This window comes from Orcinus orca, chromosome 21, assembly GCF_937001465.1.
Source record: "Orcinus orca chromosome 21, mOrcOrc1.1, whole genome shotgun sequence".
Classification (NCBI taxonomy): domain Eukaryota; kingdom Metazoa; phylum Chordata; class Mammalia; order Artiodactyla; family Delphinidae; genus Orcinus; species Orcinus orca.
Genome location: NC_064579.1, coordinates 959,788 through 986,461, shown reverse-complemented (window position 1 = coordinate 986,461; position 26,674 = coordinate 959,788). Strand labels below are relative to the sequence as shown.

At 42.7% G+C, this 26,674-nt stretch overlaps 1 protein-coding gene across 2 annotated transcripts in view; it reads left to right on the top strand.

Annotated features, from left to right (window-relative positions):
• PSD3 (pleckstrin and Sec7 domain containing 3) overlaps window positions 1–26,674 on the top strand; it is a 571,701-nt gene that overhangs the window by 59,002 nt on the left and 486,025 nt on the right. Inside the window, exon 1 of one of the 2 annotated variants that reach the window (XM_049704181.1) lies at window positions 9,442–9,970. The exons of the other annotated variant lie outside the window; for it this stretch is intronic. Within the exon in view, the coding sequence (XP_049560138.1) occupies window positions 9,950–9,970 (21 nt within the window). The 5' untranslated portion in view covers window positions 9,442–9,949. Of the gene's footprint in view, window positions 1–9,441; window positions 9,971–26,674 lie in introns of those variants that run through there. 2 annotated transcript variants of the gene reach the window in all.

Sequence of the window (26,674 nt, the reverse complement as noted above, 5' to 3'; positions counted from 1 at the left end):
AGCCAACAGATTAAGGGCTCATCCTTAAGGAACGAAAGGCAAGATTGTGTTCCTTGTGTTCTCCAACCCAGAACCTCATCCTTTTGTTTTTTTTAAGGAGGCTTCATTACATAGGCACAGTTGATTAAATCACTGGCAATTGGCATCAATTCAACCTCCAGCCCCTCTCCCCTTCCCAGAGGTCAAGGGGTTGGGACTGAAAGTTCTAGACCTTTTTTTTTTTTGCGGTACGCAGGCCTCTCTCTGTTGTGGCCTCTCCTGTTGCGGAGCACAGGCTCCGGACGTGCAGGTTCAGCGGCCATGGCTCACGGACCCAGCCGCTCCGCAGCATGCGGGATCTTCCCGAACCGGGGCACGAACCCGTATCCCCTACATGGCAGGGGGACTCTCAACCACTGCGCCACCAGGGAAGCCCAGGTTCTAGCCCTTTAACCACAGGGTTGGTTCTCCTTGCAACCAGCCCCCGCCCTCAGGTGAGGTTCTAAAGTCATGCCATCAACATAACAAAAGACGCTTTTGCTCTCACCACTTAGGAATTTCGAGATCTTCAGGAGCTCTGTGTCAGGAGCAGAAGGAAGACCAAGTATATTTCTTATTATAAATCACAGTACCACAGCACTAACATTGGTGAGTTTTACAGTATGTAAACTATCCATCAGTAAAGCTGATTTTGAAGGAAAGAAACCCTTTTCTCCAGGGTTCCTGACTGTGGATTTATATGAATCAATAGGGCCAAAATAGCTGGGCTCACAGAGTTCAGAAGTGAGGTGACTCGAAAAGAGCCACTCGGTCAGAATTCAGCCCCAGGAACTTGTCAACTCTTGCAGGTAATTCAGCAGATGTGTCCAGAATGAGGGTTTTTAACGGGAAATGGAGAGAGAACGGGTAGATTTCTCTCCTTTCATGAACACAGTTACAGAAATTTTCAAATGTAAGAGTTCCTAAAGCAGATATTTTGAGATGAGAGTTCTATTGGAAGTTCTCTTACCTGCTTTGTTGACAGTGTTCACCAACATTTCTCTCTGTAGAGCCACTGAAATCAAAGGAATCCCTAAACCACATGCTAGTCCCTCCCAAAATAAGGAGAGAGAATTCATTCATCTATGCATTCAGGGAACACTTGATGGGCAACTCCTCTGTGCTGGGCAATGTGCCTTGGGAAGGAGATAAAAAGGAAGTAAATAAAGAAGGTGTGGTCGTCTCTGCACCTGAAGGCTAGTCTGGTCTGAGTTTCTTGGGGTCACAATTCAGAACATTTACAGATTCAGCTTCTGGGATTTGCCATTATCACTAAAGCATTGCCAGAAAGATTGTGAGGATTGTGACAATAAAGACTGCTTTTGAACACCAGGGTACTTTTACAATGTGGACGCACTCAGGCATTGGTAATTTTCATAGGTCATGTCTACTCTGGAAAAATATTATACGTGAAATGCTTATTTCAGCAAAGTAGTTTTTATATGGAATCCCCCTTCAATACAAACACTGCTTTTGAAACAATTCCTTTTCACTGGAATAATTCTGAAAAAGTAATTTGTTTTTTGAGGGAAATAGGGACTTTCCCCCAAATATTTTCAGTAATTATTTGGATGGTAAAGCATTTTCTAGTGGAGTAGGAGGATGCAGATAGGTTTTCAAGTGTGAAATAGAAAAGCAGCTATACCTATGTACCTTGGTTTTTGTTCTTTATGGTTGAGTCAGTACTTAGTACTGTACTAAAAAGCTTTATATTCTCAGAAAAATAAACCAGGGCAATCATATGGTATTGTTAGGGAACCGTTGGCCGAAACCACTCACCTTGGCCAGGCACGATAATAACCACTTGCATGAGTTGTCTCACAATAGGAGGTCCTGATAAGGAACATGGTGCTGCCACCTAAAACCAACCTGGAGAATTTGGGAAGGGCCAAAAGGAGGGAGGAGATGCCAGCCCGTAATATGTCCTGCCGACCTCCCAGAAACCCTCGTGCTGGAAACCGTCTTGGCTAAGAGATGCACGTACCATCAGGAAGGACACTGAGTCAGACCAAATATGGGCACAAGCAAGATGATTGGCCAGAGACAACCCCCAAAGCTAACCCCCATCACCATAAAACCTGAGACTGCAAGCCGCATGACAGAGCAGTTCTACTGGGTTCCCCTACCCTGCCGCTCTCCACCTAGGTGTCCCTTCCCAACAAAGTCTTTTGCTTTGTCAGTAAGTGTGTCTCCTCGGACAATTCATTTCTGGGTGTTAGACAAGAGCCCAATTCTGGGTTCCCCTTCTGGTAACAGTATCTTTGGACCAAATTTTCACTTGCCATTCAGTGCCTCCTATGTGCCAAAGCCCTTGTGAGGCCGTGCTGTCCAGCAGAACTCTGCAATGATGGAAAGGTTTTCTATGACTGCACTGTCTAAATATAGTAGTCAGGCTCAGAAACTGGGTTTTAATTTAATTTAATTCTTTTACATTTAAATGGCTATATATGGCTAGTAGTTATCAAGTTGGACAGGTTGGGTATGAGGAATAGGTAATATGAAGTGTCCCAATATGCACAATGTGGTCGTGGTGAATTGGGCTAGGTGTAGATGGAGGATTTTTTCAGTGATTTCTGTCCACAAGGGTACCAGTCTTTCAGTCATCACCTTCAAACATATAAATCTACAATGGAGGTGATTAAGGCTATATCCAGAGGTACAATATGTAATGTATATACTTAAATGTCCATGTAAATATAAGTGCACATGTATTTATAGCAAGAAAAAAATGCTTTGACTCTTTCAAGTCGAGATAGGTAAGAGGATGGTAGGTAGAATGGGGCTCTTTCTGTCTCAGGTTCTACTGAGGTGTCAATGCATTAGATATGAAAGTGTACAAAGTGAATGTGAAACAGACCTCCACCCCATGTACAGATTTTGAAGGAAATGGTCCTGAGATCCTGCTCCACAATCTTGGATCCCATAGTTAGATCAAAGCTGTAAAAAGAAGTGAGTGTGAGGAGATTGGGAGGACATGGTGACTAGAGCGGTCGCCTGGTTCTACTCCCCATTAGGGGAAGGTGGGAGGTTCTACTCTATGACCCCAAGACTCATAAAGGGACTTCAAAGAGACTCGTTGGAGAAATTTGAAGTTGTTCCCTGTAGCTGGAAAACACTGAGGATAGTGGCCTCACTCATGCCCCAGAAAGCTAATGGAGACTGTTGCTTTCCAGGAAACTCAGTGTGAGAGAGAGTTGAGTGCTCTAGGGGCAGGGCCTGAGATCCCCTGCTGTGTGGTTGGGATTAGCTTGCACTTCCAGAGTTTCTGAGCAAGGGCCATGAGTGTTCTTGTGGACCAGACGTGGGCCACATGCAAGAGAGTTGGCCTGGGGTCTACCTTCCTGTGGTCTATCCATTGGGGTGGGCTGGAGAGTATCAGTAAGAAGAGGAGGTGTCCCAGTGGGTACTTAGGGCTGTGGAACAGGAGCAGAGGTTGTCACCTACACTCTCCTTCCCATAGCACACTTCCAGCTAAGCAGGGAAGAAGATCTGATGTCAGGTCAAGTTTGGGCTTTCCAGGATGGGGTAGTTTAATTACTGAACTGACCCTGTGTCTAGAGTGAGCTGAACAATTTCTGGGCCTGCCAAGTTTTCATTTAATGACAGGGAAGACACCGAATGAGATGATTGTGGAGGACAGTTTTGGTTATACCAGGAATGGAACTTATTCAACATCCTGGTTCTAATGTATATAGTCATTCCATTCGATTTTTCTTGGTATAATTCCAAGAAGCTGTGGTTGACACTTCTTTTCTTTTGTAACAAAAAATACAGAAATTAAATACAAATTAATTAATAAACAATTTCTATCAGCCTGGAAACCTATATATTAATTAAATATCTTTTTTAATGAATTCTAGAAGTAATTATTTTTGCAAAAAATAGTAAACAAATATTAGTAACTAGGTCAGGCATAACAAATTAGCTTGAGACAAAGTGAGAAATTGCTAGAACTATAGGTATAAACACTCTCTTCCATTCTTCTTGAAAATGATAGAATGAACGTGTTGATAAAAAGAGAAGTGATGATTGTAGTAGGGAGACAGTAGAATAGAGAAAATGCTAACTGAAAACTTTAGAGAGGAAAAACTTTCATGTAAAAATAACCTGACAATATTCCATTAAGAGCATCTACCTGCTCTCCTCCTATTTTTTCAACCTCCTCTGCTGGTTCTTACTCATCCCCCTAACTTCTTAGTGTTGCCTTGGACTTTCTCTTTCTCTTTATCCGCCTCTTTGTTGATCTCATCTCATTTCATGGGTGCAAATACCACTTCTACTCTAACTTCCAAATTTATAGCTCCAGCACCAACCTCTTCCCTGAATTCTGATCTCCAACTGCTTATGCAGCACTACCATTGGGTGTCTGAAAGATGCCTGTAACTTACCATGTCCACAGCTGAGCGCTGACGTCCCCCGCCTAGTCCTGCTCCCCTGCAGGTTCTTCCCAGCTCAGTTTCCCAACTCCATCTTTCAAGCAGTTCTCCCCCAAACACTTGGAGTCATCCTTGACTCTCTTTCTCTTCCACCTTCCATTGATCAGAAAATCCTGTCAGCTCAGCCTTCAAAATACGACAGAATCTGAACAATTCTCACTACCTCCTTTGCTTCCACCCTGGCCTATGCCACCCTCATCTGCTTGGATTGTTGCATTAGCCTCCTAATTCACTTCCCTGTTTCCGACACCCCATACAAGGTGATCCTGGTAAAAGAGAAATCAGATCCCGCTACTCCTCTGCTCAAAAGCTTCCAAAGTCACTTAAAAGCCCAGATCCTCTCAGTGGCCTGTAAGACCCCACACACCACACCTCCTGCCGTCACCCGTCCTCACTCGGCTCTTGGCACACTGACATCTTTGCTGTGGCCCGAACACGCCAGGCGAGCCCTCGGGGCCTCTGCACTCACAGTTCCTCATCTGTCTGTCTGTGAGGCTGGCGCCTCACCTCCTTCAGGTCCTTACTCAGATTTCCCCTTCTCAGGCGCATCCTTCTCCAAACACCCTTTGCAACCATCCACTCCCCACACCCACACTCCTTACTCCTTGTCCCTCTTCCTTGTTTTATTTTTCTCTAAAATGCTTATCACCATATCAGGTCTTATAAATATTAACTTATCTTGCATATTTTCTGTCTTCCCAAGGTCATTAGACTGTAAGCTTCATGAGGACAGGGATGTTTCATTTGCTGCTAAAGTCAGTGAACTATACCTAGTACAATACATGCAAATGTTCAAGAAATATTGGTCATATGAATGAATAAAAGAATAGCTATCCATGAGAAAGGTAATAAAAAATAAGCTGAAACCTTTGTTATTTGTGTTTCTTCTTCTCCTTCTCCTTCCTCTTCTTCTTCTTCCCAGACATAGCCTAACTTATTTGGATCCTGGGGAAAAGGTGAACTGGGTCCAGCCTATGATCTAACATTTCTGAGCATGCAGCACAGGGAGCCAATGTCACTTCCTCCTTCATCTTCCCCTGATTCTCTGCTCTTTGAAATCACCTCAGCACAGTGACCAGATTTTTACTCTTTGCTTCTTGTCTCCCAATCCTCTTATCCATCCAGCATCCATTCAGTATTCAGTAGAGTCAGATGCCAGGTGAATTTTGTCTTAGATCTGTCCTTTCAGTTTCACCTTGGGCTACTGAAATTCAAGGACAACATGATTTTAGATTGTTGTATATTTGAGTTGAATATTTGTTGTGTATGTAAGTTGAATAATTCTACCTTGGATAAGGGCAAATTTCAACTCAACAATTATTCACTGAAGTCTTTACTATGGACCAAGAACAGTGCTAGAAGCTAGGAATTTGACAATAAATAAGCTAACGTTCTCCACTCTAATATACCAGTTATTTGTATACAACTGATAAATGATTAATGTGTTAAGAGGTCTTCTAATTGAAAATATTGTAGAGGTTAGAGTTTGTGTATTTCAAATAAAAACTTTAAAAATGCATGTTTTAAGACTCTTGGATTGTTTGAGAATTCAGGTAAAAACGAGGAGTGAACCATAGAACGCAATGAGAAATTTTCTTTTTCTCTTTTGACATGAAATAACTGACATCTATGAAATGATAAAATTCACAATATTAATAAAGATGAATTTAAGAGCACTTAATGTTAATCATTGCCTAAATAACTTGAAATGTCCCCATATCCTACGGCTCACATATGAAAGAAACTTGAGACGTCTTCCTAAATTCGACAACACAGTAAAATTGTACATGTTATTTTCAATAATGAATGTGAGACAGGAACTTTTCTAAAGTGTCAATTAAAAAAACCAAACAACTTTTGATCCACTATGCTGGAGAAAAGACTTTTTATTCTACCCATCAGAAATGATGTTACAGAATTATTCTACCACTTCACACTCATTAGAATGGCTATAAAATCAAAATACAGACAATAACCAGTGTTGGTTAGGATGTGGAGAAATTGGAACCCTCATACATTGCTGATGGGAATACGAGATGGTGCAGCCACTGTGAGGCACAGTTTGGCAATAAAATTAAACAGAGTTACATATGACCCACGAATTCTACCCAAGAGAAATGAGAATATAACATCCACACAAAAACTTGCACAGGAGTGTTTATAGCAGGAGTATTCATAAAAGCCAAAAAGTAGAAACAACACAAATGTTCATCAGCTGATGAATGGGTAGTAGAATATTATTTGGCAACAAAAGGAATGAAGTTCTGATATACGCTGGTCCCGGATGAGCACTGAAAACATTAGGCTAAGTGAAAGAAATCAGTCACAAAAAGACCACATAGTGTATGATTTAATTTATATGAAAAGTCCAGAATAGGCAAGTCCATAGAGACAGAAAGTAGATTAGTGGTTGTTTGGGGCTGAGGGGGTTAGAAAGAAAAGAGCAGTGACTGCTAAGAATATAGTGTTTCTTTTTGGCATGATAATATTTTTATAAAATGCACAACTCTGTGAATATACTAAAACCCATTGAATTGTACAGTTTAGATGGGTGAGTTGTGCGGTGTATGAGTTATATCTCAATAAAGCTGTTAAAAAAGTCATTCCAAAGAGATGATCAAAAGTATGCAGCCAAAACACATGGGGGAAAAGTACTGTAAAGATATTTTAGGAAGTTAATTAATAAAAATATGTGATTTTTCTGGATTTGGTGGTGTGCGCGTAACTTGTCAACTTTTAGAAATTTGTATTAAAGTTTTTTTCCATTCTAAATAAATATTCACTCTTGTACAAAAAAAAAAAAACGAAAAAAAAATCCACAATCTGGTTCTGCAAACTGGCCTTCAGAAATAGTGGGGATTGGGCTTCCCTGGTGGCGCAGTGGTTGAGAGTCTGCCTGTCGATGCAGGGGACACGGGTTTGTGCCCTGGTCCGGGAAGATCCCACATGCCGTGGAGCGGCTGGGCCCTTGAGCCATGGCCGCTGAGCCTACGCGTCCAGAGCCTGTGCTCCGCAAGGGGAGAGGCCACAGCAGTGAGAGGCCCGCGTACCACCAAAAACAAACAACAACAACAAAAGAGAAATAGCGGGGATTAATTGTGTGCATGAATCATGCATGAGAGAATTTCCATTTCCTTTTCATTTCTTCTTTTGACTGCTGGTACCTAATGTCTTGCCTAAGTTATCTTTCTCTCTTTCCACAACACAATACGGGGCTCATGGGCAGAGTTCAGGGAGGGATATGGCATTGGATAAATACAGACCAGCCCATACCTCTTTCGGAGTGGTTGCTCCTCCCTGGCCAGTGTGCCTCCTTCCTACTTTTACAAGGTGGATGTCTGTGTATTCTGACACCAAACTTGAGCACAACTGTGATCTTTTGAGCTGGGTGCCTGGGATCTCTGTGGGCTAGAGTAGCAGAAATGCGAATTCATACTCTATTTCCAATATTTCAAGAAACCTAACAAAATATTTATCCACAAAATACATGCTGGCAAAATGCGATGTCAACCTTTGTTTGATTTGCTTTGGGCTTTATCAAATCAAAAGTGGCAACACTGGCTAATTTATGCCGATCAGAGTCTCCAACAATTATGCCTTTGATTATTTAAGGTGGGAAGAATGAATGATCATTTAATAGGTGTGACCAGCTTTGTAAGTAAAATCTTAAAACATGTTGAATTCAGGGAGAAAAAAATAAAAACTTTGCTTTGTGATGAAAATGTTTCTGTTGCCTAACTTTTGAAATGCCTCTTTATTGAACATTTACTATGGGCCAGGAACCTTACATAACTTGTCATGCTAATAATAGTTCTTCAAGCTATTATTATCCTCTTTCAGTAATTGAGGAAACAGAGCCTCAGATTATAGATGTCCATTACCACGTCCCTTAACTAGTAAGCTCATGCAAATCTCCGTCTACTCTGCCTCTTCTATGAAGAGTTATGTCTGGGCATCGTTGGTATGGGTTTAGATTCAGCTCAAAATCCTGACCTTCTTCCATGTATGAGCTGTTGGTTGATTTTCCAGGTAAAGGCCACCAGGCCAGCGGTCAAGCCCTAGGTAGCAACAGCATTTCCTACTTGGTTTTACTCCTGATTCTTTGCCAACAAAGTCATCAGACCTCCGGGTTCAAGGAAGGTAGGAGTTTATTGAGAATAGGCACACAGGGACTGTCTTCTTTGCGTCATTCTGTTAAGAGGGGAGGATCCATAAAAGAGAAAAATGCCCAAGTAACTGGGGTGCTTTAGAACCTACACATCTGACCAAACTTCTGCTCTGGCCAGGTAGCATGGACTACGACCATTTTCAGAAGCTGGACTGGATCTGCATAAATGCATCCACCCCCTCATTCTGGTTCCGCTGGTGGGCGCCGCTGGCTGACCGGCAGCTGTGAATGGGGCAAGGCAAAGCAGGAGCCTCAGGGGCCTCCTGCACCCTGACCTGGTGGGCTGCCTCCTCGGGCCACCAAGGAGCCTGACCCTCCATCCTCGACTCAACGCTTGGCCATTGTTAGCCATTTCCCTTTATTTGGGCATCTTCCACCGGTCACAGAAGCCAGACTTTAAGGCTGCAATATCCTCATACCATAGCACCGTGCAGCCGGCCATGCGGGTCTCTGCTCCAGGTGCTGAGCGCGCTCTCCGCGGGTAACGGACCTCTGGGGGCGGGGGGGGTCTTAGGTCTCCCCCTCCCTCGGCCAGAGGAGGGCGCCTTCCCGGCCCCGGTCTCTGCCGCAAAAGCTCGAGGCGAACAGGAAAAAGGGCATCGGTGTGCGGCACTTCGGTTGGAAAATGCAGTTTTACGCCGGGATCCCCTGGCACGCGCATTCGGAGCCGGGACCGCGGTGGCCGCGAGCATGGGATCTGCCTCGAGGGACTGGACTTGGAAAGGGTCGGCGGGTCGCTGGCGAGCAAACCCCTACACGGACGCCAGATGCCCCCCGCCCGGATGCCGCGACCCAATGGGACGCGTGGGCGTGTCGGGCGCTAGTCCCGGGAGCACGCGAGACGCCGCTCCCCTCGCGGCGCTTCCTGACAGGAAACTCCGTCGGAAGCGCGGCTCACTTTCCTCAGGGAGACGAACGAAGCAACAGGCAGGCTTCCGCCGGAGACAGGCGACTGCGAGTTCGGCGCGGGGCCCGCCCCTCCCCCTTTCTTCCCCCTCCCCCTCGTCTCTCCCCTCCCTTCCTCTGGGGCACCGCCCACCTCCCCGCTCCTGCCCGCCCCCTACCTCCCCGGCTGCCCCGCCCCCTTCCCGCTCCCCCGCGGGGCCCGCCCCCATCTCCCGCGCCCCTCCCACCCTCGGCCCCGCCGCCCTCCCCCTCTCTTTCTCCTCCCTCCACTAGCCCCTCTGGCCCCGCGCCCGTCCCCGCCGTCCCTGGGCCGCGGCCCGGCCGCAGCCTCCGCCAGGGAGCGCGCCCGCCGCCCGCCGGTGTCCCGGGAGCCCGACAAAGAGCGCGCCTGAGGCTCCAGCAGCTCGGCGGGCGATGGGAGATGGAAGGAAGCGACGCCGCGGTGAGGCTCGACCCGGAGGGCGGGCGGGGGCGGGAGCGCGGGCGGCCGTCGGGGCGGCGGTGCTTTGTGGCTGCTCGGTCCCGGGGTCCCGGACCGCTGGACGTCGGGTTCGGGAACTGCTTCCTTTCTGCCCTCTCTTTGTGCGGGTGAGGAGGCGGAAGGCTCGCTCTGTGGGGTGGCGGTTCGGGGGGTTCACCCCGACCCCCGAGGCCGGGACGGCGGGGGAGACGGGAGGGGGCCCGGCGGCCGAGTGCGCGGCGCTCTGGTTTCTGTCAGGAGAACAGGGAAGCCCAGCGCAGCGAGCGGGCGCGCGGCCGGCGGTGGGGATTCCGCACCTTGAAAGACGTTGCAGCCCTTCGGTGGTACTTGCGTTTAACTTTGTCCGCCGGTTTCTGCAGCGAGTTCTGGCAGGCGATGTTGTGAGATGTTAAAAAAAAAAGCAGGCACCACTTGGAGGACGTGGGTTTAAAATGCTGTCGGTTGCTTGGATGACAAATGTGTAGTGTTACCGCTCCCCTCGGAGGACGCGACGCATGCGACGACGTCATTGTCCACAGACACTGGGGTCCCGGGTTTCCACCCCGGAATAGCTCTTAAGTGGGTCCAGGTGCTGGTGTAGGGAAGACGAGGTCTGGAAAATTCCGCTCACTGGGATTCTGGGAGCAAATGCTTGCAATTCATGAGCCATAGTTGAGTATCTGCAGAGGATTTTGCGGAGTCCCGTAGCCAGGTGAGTGCGACAGGCTTGCTGCTGTCAAGGCGCTTGTCTTCTAGGAGGGGCGGCTTGGGCAGAGCTGTGAAGGAGGAACCCAGAGGAGGGCGGGGTTCTGGCGAGCGAGGGCCTGGACGGCCTCTGCGGGCATGTTGGGGTGGACCTTGAAGGGGAGGGTTGGGGCGGCCGTCGCGTCGTGGGGAAAGGATGCTCCCCGCTGGAGGAAAGCGAATGCACTTTCTAGTTTCTTCCAAGACAGGCTTTACCGTCCTTCCTTAGAGTGTTTGCAGATCAAGGGATATTCTTTTAAAAAGTCGTTAAATTCCTCTTCACCGCTTAAAAATAAGTGCGGCATGCTAAACAAAACCAGCAAAACAAAGCAAAATAAAAGAACACCTTCCCAAACAATTGTTTAGTGGCTCGATGCATGTTCTTCTACAACTCTCTATATCCTCTCACAAGTCCTATGGCAGCTCTGTGGGTTTGTCTTGTCTGATATTTCATTAATACACACTTTTTGTGCTAACAGGAGCAGAGTGGGTACCATGGAAAGTGCTTAGACACCTGGCTTGTAGGTTATATCACTGACTGGGTGAGTCTTTGCCACTGTCTTTGTCACATCCTTTAGCCCCTGGAGCTGAAATTTCCTCCTCTGTAGGATAAGGGGATTGGGTGGATAGGTGCTCCCTCGGAGTCTTCCAGCCCCAGCATTTTATGGTTTCATGCCTAGACGTGTACATGCATTCCTTATTCAGTGATGTACTCTCAGCTTCACCTTCTGAATCGCTCTCAGTTCATATGTTCTGTGAACGGATCAGCACATCCTGGCCATTGAGTGGGGGAGAGTGATGGAAGCTGCAAAGCTAAAATAACCTTATTTTAAGGTGAAATTCCACAGTTGAATTTTATTTTTTAAAATGCAAGTGTAAGAAGCTTGATTTGCCAATCTGAATGAGTGTTGGCTTTAAAAAAGGTTTTGTTGACACTGTTCATTTCATTTGTGACCAAAGAATAATACGTGCTTTACTGTGTACGTGTGTTAAGAGCTTCAATTTTGCTCTTAATTAACTACTAGCACTTAAAAAAGTGAGATATCTCAGAAATCCTTTTAGGCTAGTAAATCTTGGGAATTTGGAAATAAAAATAATACAAGACGGCAAATAGTTCCCTGAAAAAGGGAAATTCAGTGATACTTTCCATCCATGGTTCTGTTCACTTTCTAAAACCTTGGTATTTGTTTGCTGACCCTGGTGGAAAATATGAGTGGGATTTAGCCTGGCATTTTTCTAAAAAAACATGTCTAAGGCATTACTCCTTTTAGAGGTGATTTTTCTTCTTTAGAAATTCTGGAGTCATCTGTCATCATTCATAAACTAAGACACCAGTGTGGTAATGGATTAGGCCCAGTCTTGATTAAGAAGTGCTGGGGCAAAAAACGTGTGAATGTTAAAATGTGTATGTACTTTGGCTTCCGGACTGGTTTGTTTGAGGTTTACCTGACGTAATGTTGTCACTTGCCAATTATGAAAAGAGCATTTCTTTGCGTTTGGGTTGGATTAAGAAATAAGTAATGGATGATGATCCTTCTCAATTTTTAGAAACGAATTCAGACACGATTGAGGTTTAGGCAGCCTGTGAGAAATAATCTGGTGATCAGTAGGTGACCAAAGCCCCCTTACCTGAGCATGTGACTCAGGCTTACAGATACCTTGGGGTCCAGGCTCACCTCCAGTCACTGCTGCTTTGATAGTTCTCAACATTTAGGACTCTCCCCATGCAGTGGTGGCCAGGCGCAGAGGTCCTTGGCTTCCCTTTGCTAAGAGTGGAGACATTTCCACCTAGGGTACTGCCTCTCAGCTCTTCCTAAGTTCTTTCACAGTTAAATCAGCTGAACCTTACTTTAGGGTAGTGCACCATCCAGGTGAAATCCCCCAGAGCATTTGTTCATAGTGTCCATGTCTGGACAGCTTTCGTTTGTGGTATTGTTTGCAGTTTCAGAGATTTGCTGGAAAGAATTTTAGCAGTGGCATTATTTTTTGAGAGCGTGTCCCTTTGTACCTTTCCTGTGTTTCTTTTTTCTTTTTTTTTTTCTAAATTGGAGTATAGTTGCTTTACACCTTTACACTGCTGTGCCCAGAAGGTCAACAAACTGGGGCCCTGTTGGTGCTGAGCAGGCAGGATTTTGTTGACACTCCGGGGCACAGAGGTGGTGAGGCGTTTTCTCTTTCGGGCACACCTGTGGTGTGAGGGAGTCACCAGCTTCTCTCCCCATCCTCCGTGTAAGCGCCAGGCCCTGGCCACAGCTGACCACTCATTTCTCCAGGCCTGTTTAACTGTGAACAACCATCTAGTTTGAAATTCCCTTTTCGCTGGTCACAGGCCAGTGAGATGAATCAGAATAACTTGTACATGTCGATGGACATTTTTGGAAGTTTATCCTTGGGGTTAGGGTAAGAGGGAAAATGAACATTTTGGCCTGAGCCTCTTTTTTTACCTAGTAGCTTCGTGTGGGTTGTCTGAGAAGCAGCATTTTCCTTTAAGTTTCAAATTATGGCCTAACTTTTGGAAAGTGCTTATTTCATGTGATATTTTCAAGCGTGATGCATTGTTACAGTCACAGCTAATATTTATTGAGATCTTATTGTGTGTTTTCACACAGGTTACCTCTAGTCCCCATGACAGCCCCATGCGGTCAGTACTGCCATTATCTCCAGTCTGAAGTCTGGAGAGGTTAAGTAACACAGCTAATAAGGGGCAGAGCTGAGATTTAAACTTGGCAGTCCAGTGGTCTTAACCACCATTCTGCTTCTATGTACTCAAAGTTAGCATTGTGTTGGGGCTTCCCTGGTGGTGCAGTGGTTGAGAGTCCGCCTGCCGATGCAGGGGACACGGGTTCGATCCCTGGCCCGGGAAGATCCCACGTGCTGCGGAGCAGCTAAGCCCGTGCGCCACACTACTGAGCCTGCGCTCTAGAGCCCGTGAGCCACAACTACTGAGCCTGCATGCCACAACTGCTGAAGCCTGCGCGCCTAGAGCTCGTGCTCCACAAGAGAAGCCACCACAATGAGAAGCCAGCGCACTGCAACGAAGAGTAGCCCCCGCTCGCCACAACTAGAGAAAGCCCGTACACAGCAACGAAGACCCAGTGCAGCCAAAAAACAAACAAACAAATAAATTTATTAAAAAAAAACATTTAGAGGCACTAAGGTCATATTTCAGAGTGTCAAACCTCACAGCCTGTAAATACTGAAACTACTGTATTTAAGAACCCTTTCATGGAATACTTTCATAGAATCAGTGAGTTACCTCCAAATCAGTATTGTTCAATAGAACTTTCTGCTGTGATGGAAATAGTTTATATCTGTGCTGTCTAATATGGCAGTCAGTAGCTGCATGTAGCCACTGAGAGCATTTGAAATATGGCTAGTGAGATTTAGGAACTGAATTTTAAATTTTATTTAATTTCAGTGAACTTAATTAGCCTCATATGGCTAATGGCTAATATATCGGGACAGCACAGCTCTAGACCAGAAATGCTCTACTAGATGCTAATGGTTGTCCTGGGCAGTCAGTTCCCACTTGACCGTCTGGTTGCTTATGGTATGTTTACTGACTGGGCTTTGCTAAGTTTTTAGTTTTGTATGTGTTTACCCCATCATTTCTGATAAGTACAAAAGCAGTGAGAGTATATGGGGGCATGGGATTTTAATGGAAATGAAAGTGGAGATAGAATCATTGAAAGTGATGAGAAGAAGAAAAATGTATTCAAGAGTAAGAACTATACTAAAGAAAAAATATTGTGTAACAGGTAGCGTGCAGTTGACAGTACTCAGCAAGATGGAGGAAAAGCTTTTGATAAAATAGAAAAACGAGTGTCTGGCTGAGATCCACTATTATATTAATTCATGAGCTGGCTGTGAGTTGTTTGAGAACTTACAGAGATGGTGAGAGCACTGCCGTTGACTTTTTTTTTGTTACAAGCTGTGGATAGTTCAGTAGCTCCCAGCTCCCTTTGAATCTGCATAGCATCACAGTCCAGGTGGGTAGTGCTGGATATTCAAGTGGCTAAGGTCTTTCCTGGGACCCCTCAAAGCTGTCTTGGAGGCCCAATAGATTTTCAAAGTAGATGAAGCTGAGTAGGAAAGATTTCTGTATTGCATGAATTTTGGCAAGGAGCATGCCTAGCTTTAAAAGTACATGTTAGTAGAGGTGCTTCAGACCACAGAATGGAGAAAAAAATCTTACTCTTTATCCCCAAATACTTTTCAGTCTGGGAGGTAGACAGCCACATTTACAGATGCCAGGGTTTCTCCAGGGTCAGGCGTGTAGGAATAGCCTTGAGTATAATAGCATGTGTGAAATCATGAGAGAATTCTCATGGTTAGGCTTCTGTTGGAATACCTGACTATTTTGAGTTTTCTAACTTGTGGTGAAAACACAATGATATCATGTGATATGATAAATGTGGGGATAGGAAGAGGAGAAAGAATAACATGTATTCTGTATTTACGGTGTGGCAGGCACCATGTGAAGCAGTGTGTGTATATGTGTGTGTGTGTGTGTGTGTGTGTACGTGAAATTACATATTCTTTTTTTTAAAAATAAATTTATTTAATTTACTTATTTATTTTTGGCTGTGTTGGGCCTTCGTTGCTGTGCCGTGGGCTTTCTCTAGTTGCGGCGAGCGGGGGCTACTCTTCATTGTGGTGTGCGGGCTTTTCACTGCGGTGGCTTCTCTTGTTGCACAGCAAGGGCTCTAGGCATGTGGGCTTCAGTAGTTGTGGCGTGCAGGCTCAGTAGTTGTGGCCTGAGGGCTCTAGAGCACAGTCTCAGTAGTTGTAGCGCACGGGCTTAGTTGCTCTGCGGCATGTGGGATCTTCCCGGACCAGGGCTTGAACCTGTGTCCCCTGCATTGGCAGGCGGATTCTTAACCACTGCGCCACTAGGCAAGCCCAGTTTACATATTCTTATATGTTCTTTACAATGTTGTAAGCTAGGTAGTATCCCCATTTTCAGAGGATGAAATTGAGGCTCATGGAGGTTAAATGGGATTCCTTTTTAAAACAAGTTTATTGAGATAAAATTCACATACCACACAGCTCATCCATTTAAAGTGCATATTCATTGATTTTTAGTACATTCACAGAGTTGTGCATTCATACTCATAATCAACTTTAGAGTATATTCATCACCCCAAAACAAACTTTGGATCCATTAGCTGTTTCTCCGTAATCCTACTATTGCCCCCATTCCCTGACCGAGGAATCACTATTCTATTTTCGGTCTCTATGGGTTTGCCTATTCTGCACATATCATATAAATGGAATCATACAGTATGTGGCCATTTGTGACTGGTTTCTTTCATTTAGCAAAATGTTTTCAGTGCTCAGCCATGCTGTAGCATGTGTCAGTACTTCATTCCTTTTTATTGCTGAGTAATATTCAATTGAATAGCCAGGACATATTTTATTCATTCATCAGATAGTGGTTCCCTCCCCCCCTTTTGGCATTTAGGAATAATGTTGCTGTGAACATTCATGTACAAGTTTTTGTGGGGACATATGCTTCCATTTCTCTTGGGTATGTACCTAGGAGTGGAATTGCTGGGTCATATTGTAACTCTGTGTTTGACACTTGGATGAACTGCCAAACTGATTTTCACAGGGGCTGCACTACTTTACATTTCTATCAGCAGACTATGCGAGTTCCCATTTCTTCATATCCTCATCAACACTTGTTATTTTCTGTCTTTCTGATTTTAGCCATCTTAGTGGGTATTAAGTGGTATTTCACTGTGGTTTTGCATTTCCCTAATAATGTTGACCATCTTTTCACATGCTTTTTGGCCATTTGTTTATCTTCCTTTGAGAAATGTCTATTCAGATCATTTGCCCTATGAAAAATTGGGTTGTCTTCTTCTTATTGAATTGTAAAAAAGTTCTTTATATTCTGGATGCAAGTCTCTTGTCAGGCATATGCTTTGCAAAAATCTTCTCCCATTCTGTGGGTTGTCTTTTCACTTCCTTGTTTCTGTCCTTTGAAGTAAGTGAGGTTCTTTTTCTTAAGCAAACCTTGGGTGGGCATAGCACACTTATAGGTCCTCACATATTTGCTGAAGTCAGTCACCACAATAATTTGTAAAATAGTTTGTATAATGAATATCATTGTTTTGGGGTTTCTGGTTGGAAAAGATGGATTTAACTTTTGCCTAAGTTACTTAAGAGGAAAGCAAAGCTCTGAGGATTTGAGACCTTTGTGTGTATTGAAAAGAAATTTTCGAAGTTGTTTCTTTGGAGTCTTTTATGTACAGAAAATGCTGCTTTCCTCTTGGATTAGAGAACTGCTTGAAAGGAAAAGGACACCCTGCCTAAAAGACCCCTCTTGTAGGTCCTGTAATTTTATGATCTGAATAGAGGTTCCCAAACTAATTTGTCACAAGAATCACCTGGTTTTAGATTTCTAGGGCTGCCTGAAGGTCTGGTTCAGTAGTTCTGAGGCGGCACTTTTCATAATGACCCCACATGATTAAGATCAGGAACATTTGAGAAACTCTGATCTAAACTGGTGATAATCATGACCTTTTAGTGGTTGCCCCTAGAATTAAGGGGCAAGTTAAGTTCTTGGTCTTAGTGGGTGTGGTCTCCGGGTGGCAAACATCCCTCCCTGAGGGTGATTACAGAGAGCTGATCCAGCCAGTCTGGCTACTTTGCTTAGGGAGCTACGGATCTTGATCCAAGGCAACCCACATTCTCTTTCCCTCCCCTCATATAGTAGAGGTGGTTCCACTATAAAAATTTAAACCAGGTTCACAAACATTTCAAGTCATAAGGTTGCCACTACCCTCTTGAAAGTATTCCTCCCTCCCCTTTCTTCCCCTTTAAGATGTGTCCCTGTTTTCTTACCATTGCTGAATCCCTGGCGGCCTTCCATAGCCGCACAGATCTCTATGAGACCCAGTGGTGAGAAGAGGTCATGGAAAGGAAAACAGTTCTAATTTTACATAATCCTTACTTACACTTTGCTTGTTTTGGGTGGGTGGTCAGGGTCTCCTAAAGGATTTGATAAATGTGATGTTGGGCCAGCTTCATTTAACAGGGGATGGGGACACTCCTGTGCCTGGGTCACCAAGTGAGAGGCAGTGCAGTATATGGTTAGAATGTGGCCTTAATAATGCTTGAGAGGGGCTTAGTGCCTGCAGTAAAACAGTAAGTGGACAGTAAATGTGACCTGGATGGTAGGTTATACTTATCTGGGTAGGAGGTGGAATTATTTCCATTCTTAAAATCACACAGCTGTTAACTAGTAAAACTGGTTTTTCTTGTTCCCTATATTGTGATTGCTTGTAGATACGCAGTGTGGCAGCCAAGAGGAAAATTCTGGCACTTTGAATGGTGCTTTGGCACATAGTAGTCACTCAATGAGTTAAACACCACAGGCTATTGAATCGCTAAGCCCAGGAACCCTTCCAAGCATGTGTGGACAGAATAGGTGCTCTGATACTGACCCTGGTCTTGTGGTGGAGTAGAATTTCCAGAGTCAGCAGGGTTTCTGGCCTGATCATTTTTTGCCGTTGCTTTGGTGTGTGGTCTTCTTGTACCTCCTGCTTTGGGGAAGTGGAATTTTCCCCACTTTGCAGATGTTCATGGGCTGCATTTAGTGCTCCAGGTGTGTGACTTTCATTACAGCCTTCTTGCAAATGACAACCTAGGGCATAAAGGTAAGAGTAATGTGTTAACTGTGAACTTCCTCACATAGGTCTCTCCCTTCTGGCAGAGGCATTTCATAGAAGTAGATTACAGGTGTAGGCTGTGTTTGCATGGTGTGATATAACCGTCTCAGAGACCTGATTCATTCATTCTTTTGATTTTATCACTTTTTAAAATTCTTGATTCATTTCTTCCTACCTTCCTTGTGTGGCTTATATGTCAGTCGATTGTCTCTTGTATTGATAGGTTCTATCTGGGGAAAAAAATCTAATTAAATATAGTGTAATATTCTAAAGCTGGAGCTTTAAGTAAAGATATATTTACTTAAAATACTTTAAATTTTATTTTATTTGTATATAAAGATATTTATATATTTAAAAGAACTTGATAGCTTCAGAGTAATTAAGGTCAATATTTTAGAAGCACTACTAAAATAAATATCTGTGATTATTTAATGAGAAAATGTTTTAATTTATAATATCATTATATACCAAAAAGTTCACAGGGGAGTTAAAAGGATAATGGTAATTTCTTGGTGTATGTAGGGATAATTGCATTATGAATCTTCATAAATGACAAATATTTTATAAATTTTATTTTGCCTCTATTTAGTAAAAACAATTTAAAAATAAACCACTGTTGGTAGAATTCTGTTATGGTCATTTAACGGCTTATTTCTAAAGCATTCCATTTAGCTTTCATGGAAACAACTCTTTCTTGTTATACACATATATAATCGCTCTACATAATATTTAATTAAATTACATAATATTGGCATAAATCAGTTTGGGAGCAAACACAATTGATTCTGGTAACCATCAGCTCGGTGATCAGAGCAGAATTTCAGAGCCTTGATTACTAGCCATGAGCACCAGGTTATAATGGGCTTCAGCTCGGAAGTTTCACAGGGTGCCTGATCATCCTGGAGCTGGCTAACTGCCGGCTGGTGAGAACTGCTGCTGTATATGTAACTTTAGAAACCTGATAGACTATGTGAGTATTGATAAGGTAGAGAAATTGGGACACTTTCCATTTTGTTGTAGAATCACTTTTAGCTTTTATCTGCCTCATATCACTTCCATTTGTGTACACAGTTACTAAACTCCTAAATAATTTATTTCTGCATCTAAATGTTTTTGAAATTAGTTGGCTTTCTTTTTACCTGGAAGATACTTTTAAGTTCTTTTAAACTATGGTTTATAAAAATATGACCCACCCATTTCTTTCTGTTAACTGAATGCACTGCTAACAACAAAATAACTTTTTTTCTGTCTCATACCGTTCACTGGTTACACCCAGATTTTATACAGCATTAAAACATTAAGTGCTTTGTACTTTGTGTCATAATTTCTCTATCATTTGAAGAAATTAAAGTCCATTATATTGGCCTGGAGACTTTCACCTGCTTCAGGAAGGGTGTACCTATTGAGACCCATCTTTTCATTGTGCTCTGGTGAAGTAAGGTCTAGGGTTTTGAGAAATCCTACTACCCTTGGAGTGTTTTAGAGTATCTCTCAGTTTAGAGAACTATTTCTTTACAGTTATTCAGGTTTTGTATGAGATTAATTTAATTATCAAGTTGGAGCACCTTTGTTTTTTCTACAGTATCTGAATATTTATATGCATACAAAGTGCCATATTAAGATACAACCCTTTTATAAGGCTGCAAGATATACTATCATAGTTCACGTGCAGCTCTGTATTACTGTAATCTTTCATTCATTCATGTATTCATTAAACAAATATTTATTGAGTGCCTCCTAAGTATCAGGCATTATTTTAGGTACTGGGGATACTGTGGTCAACAAAATAGACCCCAAAATTCTAACTCTTGCAAGGTGAGACAGACTCTGTGTGTGTGTGTGTGTGTGTGTGTGTGTGTGTGTGTGTGTGTGTGTGTGTATGTGTATGTATGTATGTGTGTGTATGCACGCGCGCTCCTGTATATGTGTGTATAGTACTTTGGAGAAAAATAAAACAAAGGAGGGAGGTTAGGAATTGGGAGGGAGTTGAAATTTTAACTAGGATGGTCAAGGATGGCCCCCCTGTGGTGACTTGTATAATGAAAGGCCTGAAGAAGGTGAAGGGAGTCATGTGGCTGTCTTGGGGGAAGAGGGGCCAGCAAATGCTAGTCTTGAGGCTGAGGCATGCTTTCCGCCTTCTGGGAACTGCAAGACTGGTGTGGCTGGCGTAGTGCAGGCAGGGAGGAGAGCAGACACCAATTCCTGTAAGGCCACTGGTCCCATAGGCTGTTGCAAGGCCTTTGGCTTGTACTCGAGTGAGCAGAGAAGCTGGTGGAGAGTTCCACATAAAGATTTGACATGATCTGGCTTATGTTTTAAGAGGACGCATTGCTGTTGTGTCTCATGAGACTAGACCTAAGTGGAGAAGGGCAGAGATAGGGAAAGCAGTTAGGAAGCTATTGTAGTAATCTAGGTGAGCGATTGTGACCGCTTGGACCAGGGTGGTCTGTTTTGAAGGTAGAGTGCAAAAGATTTCATGGTTGACTGGATGTGAGATGTGAGTGAGAGAAGTCAGTGGTGAATTGCAAGGTTTTGACCTCTGCAGCTTGAAGGGGGTAGGGAGAAGCTGATTTGGAGGGAAGGATCAGGAGCTCAGTTTTGGAGATTCCCAGTGGGCAGTGGATATGCTAGTTTGGATTTCAGAGGAGAGGTCTGGGCTACAGATAAACATTTGGGAGCTGTCAAAATGTAGAGACTGGAGAAATCCACAAGGGAGTGAGTGTACATAGAAAAGAGGTTCAGGGCCAAGAACCTGGGCTACTTCTGCACTGAGGTTGGGGAGATGAGATGGAACCAGTAAAGGAGAATGAGAAAAAGCTGCTGATGAGGTAGGAAAACCAGGAGAGTGCCATGCCTTGGGAGCCAAGTAAGTGAAGACACTGTTTCAAGGAGGATGAGTCAGATACTGAAGAGGGGAAGTGCAGTGATGGTCAAGGTCTCGAATTGACTTAGGGATTTAGCAATGGGGAGGTCATTGGTGAGCTTGACAGCAGCAATTGTGGTGGAGTAGTGGGGACCTACAATTGATGGTGAGGACAAGAGACAACAGGAGTAGGAAGTGGGAACATCAAACGTGGACAAATATTTCAAGGATTCTTGTTGTAAAGGGAAGGTGAATAAATACGGCTGAAGGGAAAATGAGGTCAAGAAAGGTTTTAAAATGTGGAAAGTAGCAGCATGTTTGCTGATAGCAAAGACAGTGAAGAGGAAAAATGGAATGATCCTTCATGTAGCAGCATAATTCCCTTTCAGAAGAACTTTGGTTTAGTTTAAAACAGCTAAAATCATTTAGCTTACTATTGTGAACACTAATTTTTGTTAATGTAGCCTATATTTTCAACGTACAAAATTCTTATCTTCCCATCTCTATCGAGGGAGGTCCAAGCTGGAGAGGATATATGTATACATATAGCTGATTCACTTCGTTGTACAGCAGAAACTAACACAACATTGTAAAGCAATTATACTCCAATAAAAAAAAATCAAACTTTTTCTTTTCTCTGGGCCTTTAAATAAATGTTTTTTTTGTTTGTTTGGATCGTTTCTGTTCATCTTTTTCAACCTAAGGGAGTCCCTAGTTCTGCACCAGTATGCATGGGCCTGAAGTATACTCTGTCCATACACTTCAGTAACTGCTGACTTTTTTTTCAGACTTCATTTTTTTTAAGAGCAGTTTTAGTTTCGCAGCAAAACTGAGAGGAAGGTACAGAGATTTCCCATGTACTTCCAGCCCACACACATGCATAGCCTCCCTATTACCAACATCCCCATCATACGGTACACTTGTTGCAATTGATGAACCCACATTGACACATCGTGATCACCCAAAGTCCACAGTTTACATTGGGGTTCACTCTTGGTGTTGCGCATTCTTGGGTTTGGAAAATGTATAATGATGTGTATCCTTCATAATAGTAGAATATTTTCACTGCCCTAAAAAGCCCTCCCCTCTACCCCAGCCTCTGGCATCCACCGATCTTTTTACCATCACCATGGTTTTGCCTTTTCCAGAATGTCATACAGTTGGAATCATGCAGTGTATTGCCTTTTTCAGATTGGTTTCTTTCACTTAGTAATATACACTTAAGGTTCCTCCATGTCTTTCCATGGTTTGATCGCTCATTTCTTTTTAGTGCTGAATAATGTGCCATTATCTTATGTACCAAAATTTATTTATCCATTCACCCAGGACAGTATGGTTGCTTCCAGGTTTTGACATTTATGAACAAAGCTACTATAAACATCCATGTGTAGGTTTTTGTGTGGGCATAACTGCTTGGGCAAATAACCAAGGAGTATTGTATGGATTGCTGGATTGTATGGTTAGAGAACGTTTAGATTTGTAAGAAACTGCCAAACTGTCTTCCGAAGTGGCTGTACCATTTTGCATTCCCATCTGCAATGAATGGGAGTTTTTGTTGCTCCATAGCCTCATCAGCATTTGGTGTTGTCAGTTTTCAGGATTTTGACCATCCAGATGACCGTGTAGTGGTATCTCACTGTTTTATTGATCTTATCTCTGGCACAGATTTCCCACAGTCCTTTAAGCAGGTATGGAATCCTCTGGGTTTTCCAAGAATATATTTAGTCAACAAAATAGTCATTGCATGCATTATACATATATGGTCCTGTGTTTACAGATAACAGCCACAGGGCAACAGATGGCTGATAAAAAACAGGAAGAATCTAAAGATACAGATGTCTCTGGCTCTTGTGTGGATTAGTAGTGGCTTCTGTGCATGCTGTGCAAATCATCTTGGGACACTGTAGAAATGCAGATTTTGACTCTTTAGGTTTGGGGTGGGGCCTGGGATCCTGCATTTCTAAAAAACTCCCAGGTGATGCCAGTGATGCTGGTGCACCTCATTTTGAGTAGAGAGATATCAGAGGTACTACTTCTGAGCTTAAGTTTTTTCCTTAAGGTTTTGCTTTTGTTCTCTTCCTACTTTCTCTTATTTCCATACTGGGTCCTCTCTAGTGGGAATTCTCAGAACATACAGCATTTCAGTATTTTCTGCTTTCTAACTTTGCATTTTTATTGATCTCTGCAAAAAGCCTACTGGCTTCTGGGTGTTTGTTTAGTAAATAGGTAGTAATGAGGCAAGTATCATACGTATTATCTGTGGAAGGCCAGACTCTCAGGCTCGTAAATCCCCAGGCCCTTTTTCTCTTGGGCATCTGAACATACGCTTCTGTGCTTTGAAGACCCAGAGGCAGGGTCCAGCACTGGGGCCAAATTGCCAGTTCAGGTGTCTGTTCAAGCGTGGTCAGCTGTCTAATGCTCTGGACACTTCTGTGCTAAGTCTAGCTCTCCTGATGGAGGTTAGTTGCTGAGCTGTGTTATAGAAGTAAATTCTGTCAGCTTGTGGAAAGTAGAGGAAATCTCTTAAATTAGCACATGCTGATAAAAAGCTTCTCAGACGGCTCTAGAATTGAAGAGTCACTCATCAAAGGTCATTTTTGGGGGGAGTGGGGGAGAGTTTGAAATTAATTATATGTAAACTGAAAATTTATTTAAGTTCTATGTTTCGTTTCTGCTGTGATTTAGATCATATATCTTGTCCTGAATTTAATTTTCATGAGGCATATTCTTTAGGATCATCTATGTCAGTGCTGTCCAATATAAATATGTGTTATATATATAATTTAAAATTTTCTAGTAGTCACCTTAAAAAAGTAAAAAGAAATAGGTGAAATTAATTTAAATAATATATTTAACCCATTGTATCAGAAATGCTGTCATTTCAATATGTAATAGGTATAAAAATTATTAATGAGGTAATCTGTTTTCTTCTTCTTCTTACCCTAAGTGTTAGTGATCTGACATGTATTTTTTATTCACAGCACTTCTGCCATATTTCAGGTACCAAATGGCTCCATGTGGTGCTGTATTGGACAGTGCTGATCTATATGCAGAGAAGTTGCAGGTGTAATAAATACAGTTTTGTTTGTACCTTTATTTCATCATTCTCTGTGAATCTCAACATTATTTGCTATAGTGATAGCATTTATGGCTAGCTAAATATTAAAATTGGGGTGGAATTTTTAATATTAATTTAAAAATCTACCCTAAAATGAATAGATGAATGTATGGAAAATAGAAAATTATAAATATGCAAAAAAATGCTAAGCTGCCAGCTGACTTCAGCAATGGCTAACAGAGGTGAGGGTCTATATAAATTAAAAATGGCTGAGACTTTCAGATAAGTTTTAGCAAAATTATTTAGGATAATTTGCTTCTTCAGATGATTTCTGAGAAGTAGTTACAACAGCAACATCAGTAAGAGTTTTGAAAGGTGAGAAGCACCATTCTGAACACACTTCATGTCCATTTTCATTTGATTCCCACAAATCCCTATAAGGTAGGTAGGTACTGTGATGACTTGCATTTTGAAGATGGGGAACCTGAGACCAGAAAGGTGTAGTAATTTGCCCCAGGTCACCAAGTGGGTAGACTGTGGATCTAGGATTTGAACTCTAGACAGTCTGATCCCAGAGCTTACTTATTTCAAGTCTGTGCCAGATGGCTTCCTCAGTATGTCCCAGTGATGCCTTGTTAAATTGTGTGATTCAGGGGTAAAGAGTGGGGATTGCTTGATTTATGAAATCGTTGTGTTCTGAAAACTTGAGTATAAATTAACTCTTTAAATAAATCTTTTGCCATTAATTTGTCTTAATTTCAGAATTGCTTTATCTTGACTTCTGACTGATCTTCAATTTAAGTTGGGCCTCAGCACTTAATTTCTCTGCCCAACCCTGACTTGGGGAAAGAACAGCTAGTGATATAGAAGGGAAACCTTCCTTGTAGTAGAGGACTAGAGCTTACAGCTTGATTGGGAGGATACGGCTCTAATACTAGTAAAAGATTATTATAACTTACAGTTAAGTGCAGTCACAGCAGCAGTCATTTATTTTTATACTCATTATCTTTTTTAATCATTAAAATGATGCTGTAGGGTTGGTTTTATCTTCCTCAATAAATAAGTGCCAAAAACAGTGCATTGTATCTGAAACAGACTCCATGTATTCAATTCTGGGTGTCACCTTTCAAGACAGACATTAGCAATGAAAGGACAGCTAGGTATGTGAGTGGTGGGTGAATGGTCAGAAAATCATGTGATATTAGGAGAGGTTGTAGAAACTTTAATCTTTAGCTTAAGGAAAGAAGACTTAGTGGCAGAATAGTTGTTTTTAAGTATTTGGAAAAAGGACTGTGGTCTAAAGAGAAACCTGACTACAGGAAAGGAATATGTACACTTACTCCATCTTTCTCCAAAGAATTATGGGAGAAATTTACAGAAAAGCAGATTTTTACTTCGAAATAATAAAGCACTTTTTCACAGAGCTGTTTGAAAAACCAAACCACTTTCTGTTTACATGTGTTTGGACAGAGAATAGGTCCCTACCTGGATATTTAGATTAAATGCTTGCATTTGGAAGATTCGGATTATAGGAATTGGCTATTGGGTGAGTTGTCCAGTTGGTCAAATGAAAGACCCTTTAAGTTCTTTCCAGTCTTGGGGGTTTGTGATAAATTGTGTTCTAAAATCAGATTTTTTGTAATGTAAATAATTACTACCTCAGTTTTGGAAGTTAAGTTGGAGATTGGAAATTAAGTTGGAGATTGTGATTTAATAATAGAATGTCAGAGCAAAGAAGGACCTTAGAAATCTTGAGGTCTAACCTCATTTTGCAAATGAGGAAACTGAGAAAGTTAGAGAAAATAAAGACCCAGTTGGACAAGTACTCAGCTCGTATTGACTTCAGCTGCACTGCTTTTTTTTCTCACTACAATTACTAATGTATAGGTGGAACAGACTAAATCACCTACAGCACATTTTGAAAGGTCCTTTTTAATCTTCTCTAGAGCTAACAGAATAAAGCAGCCTTAAGTTCATTTTGTTCTAATTGGGGCACACTCGAGTCCTTTTTTTGTTACCTCATCTGAACTTGAAACTCAGTGATTTTCCTAAAGACAAGCTTTCTGTTTCTTCAACTTATTTAATGCCACAGTGTTTTATTTCACTGAAAACATAAGCATCTTCACATTGAAGGCAGAAAGAAGGCATACAGTGGCTCTGATAATTTATCGTTCCTTCAACAAATATTTATTGAAGGCTTCCTGTGTGCCACATGCTTTTCCAAACACAGTTGTGGGATTTTTCTCTGAGTTGGGAAGCCATTAGATAGTCTAGAACAGAGGATGAGGGGATGTGCTTTTTTTTTTTTTTTTTAAAGTATCACTAACAATCTAAAAGGATTA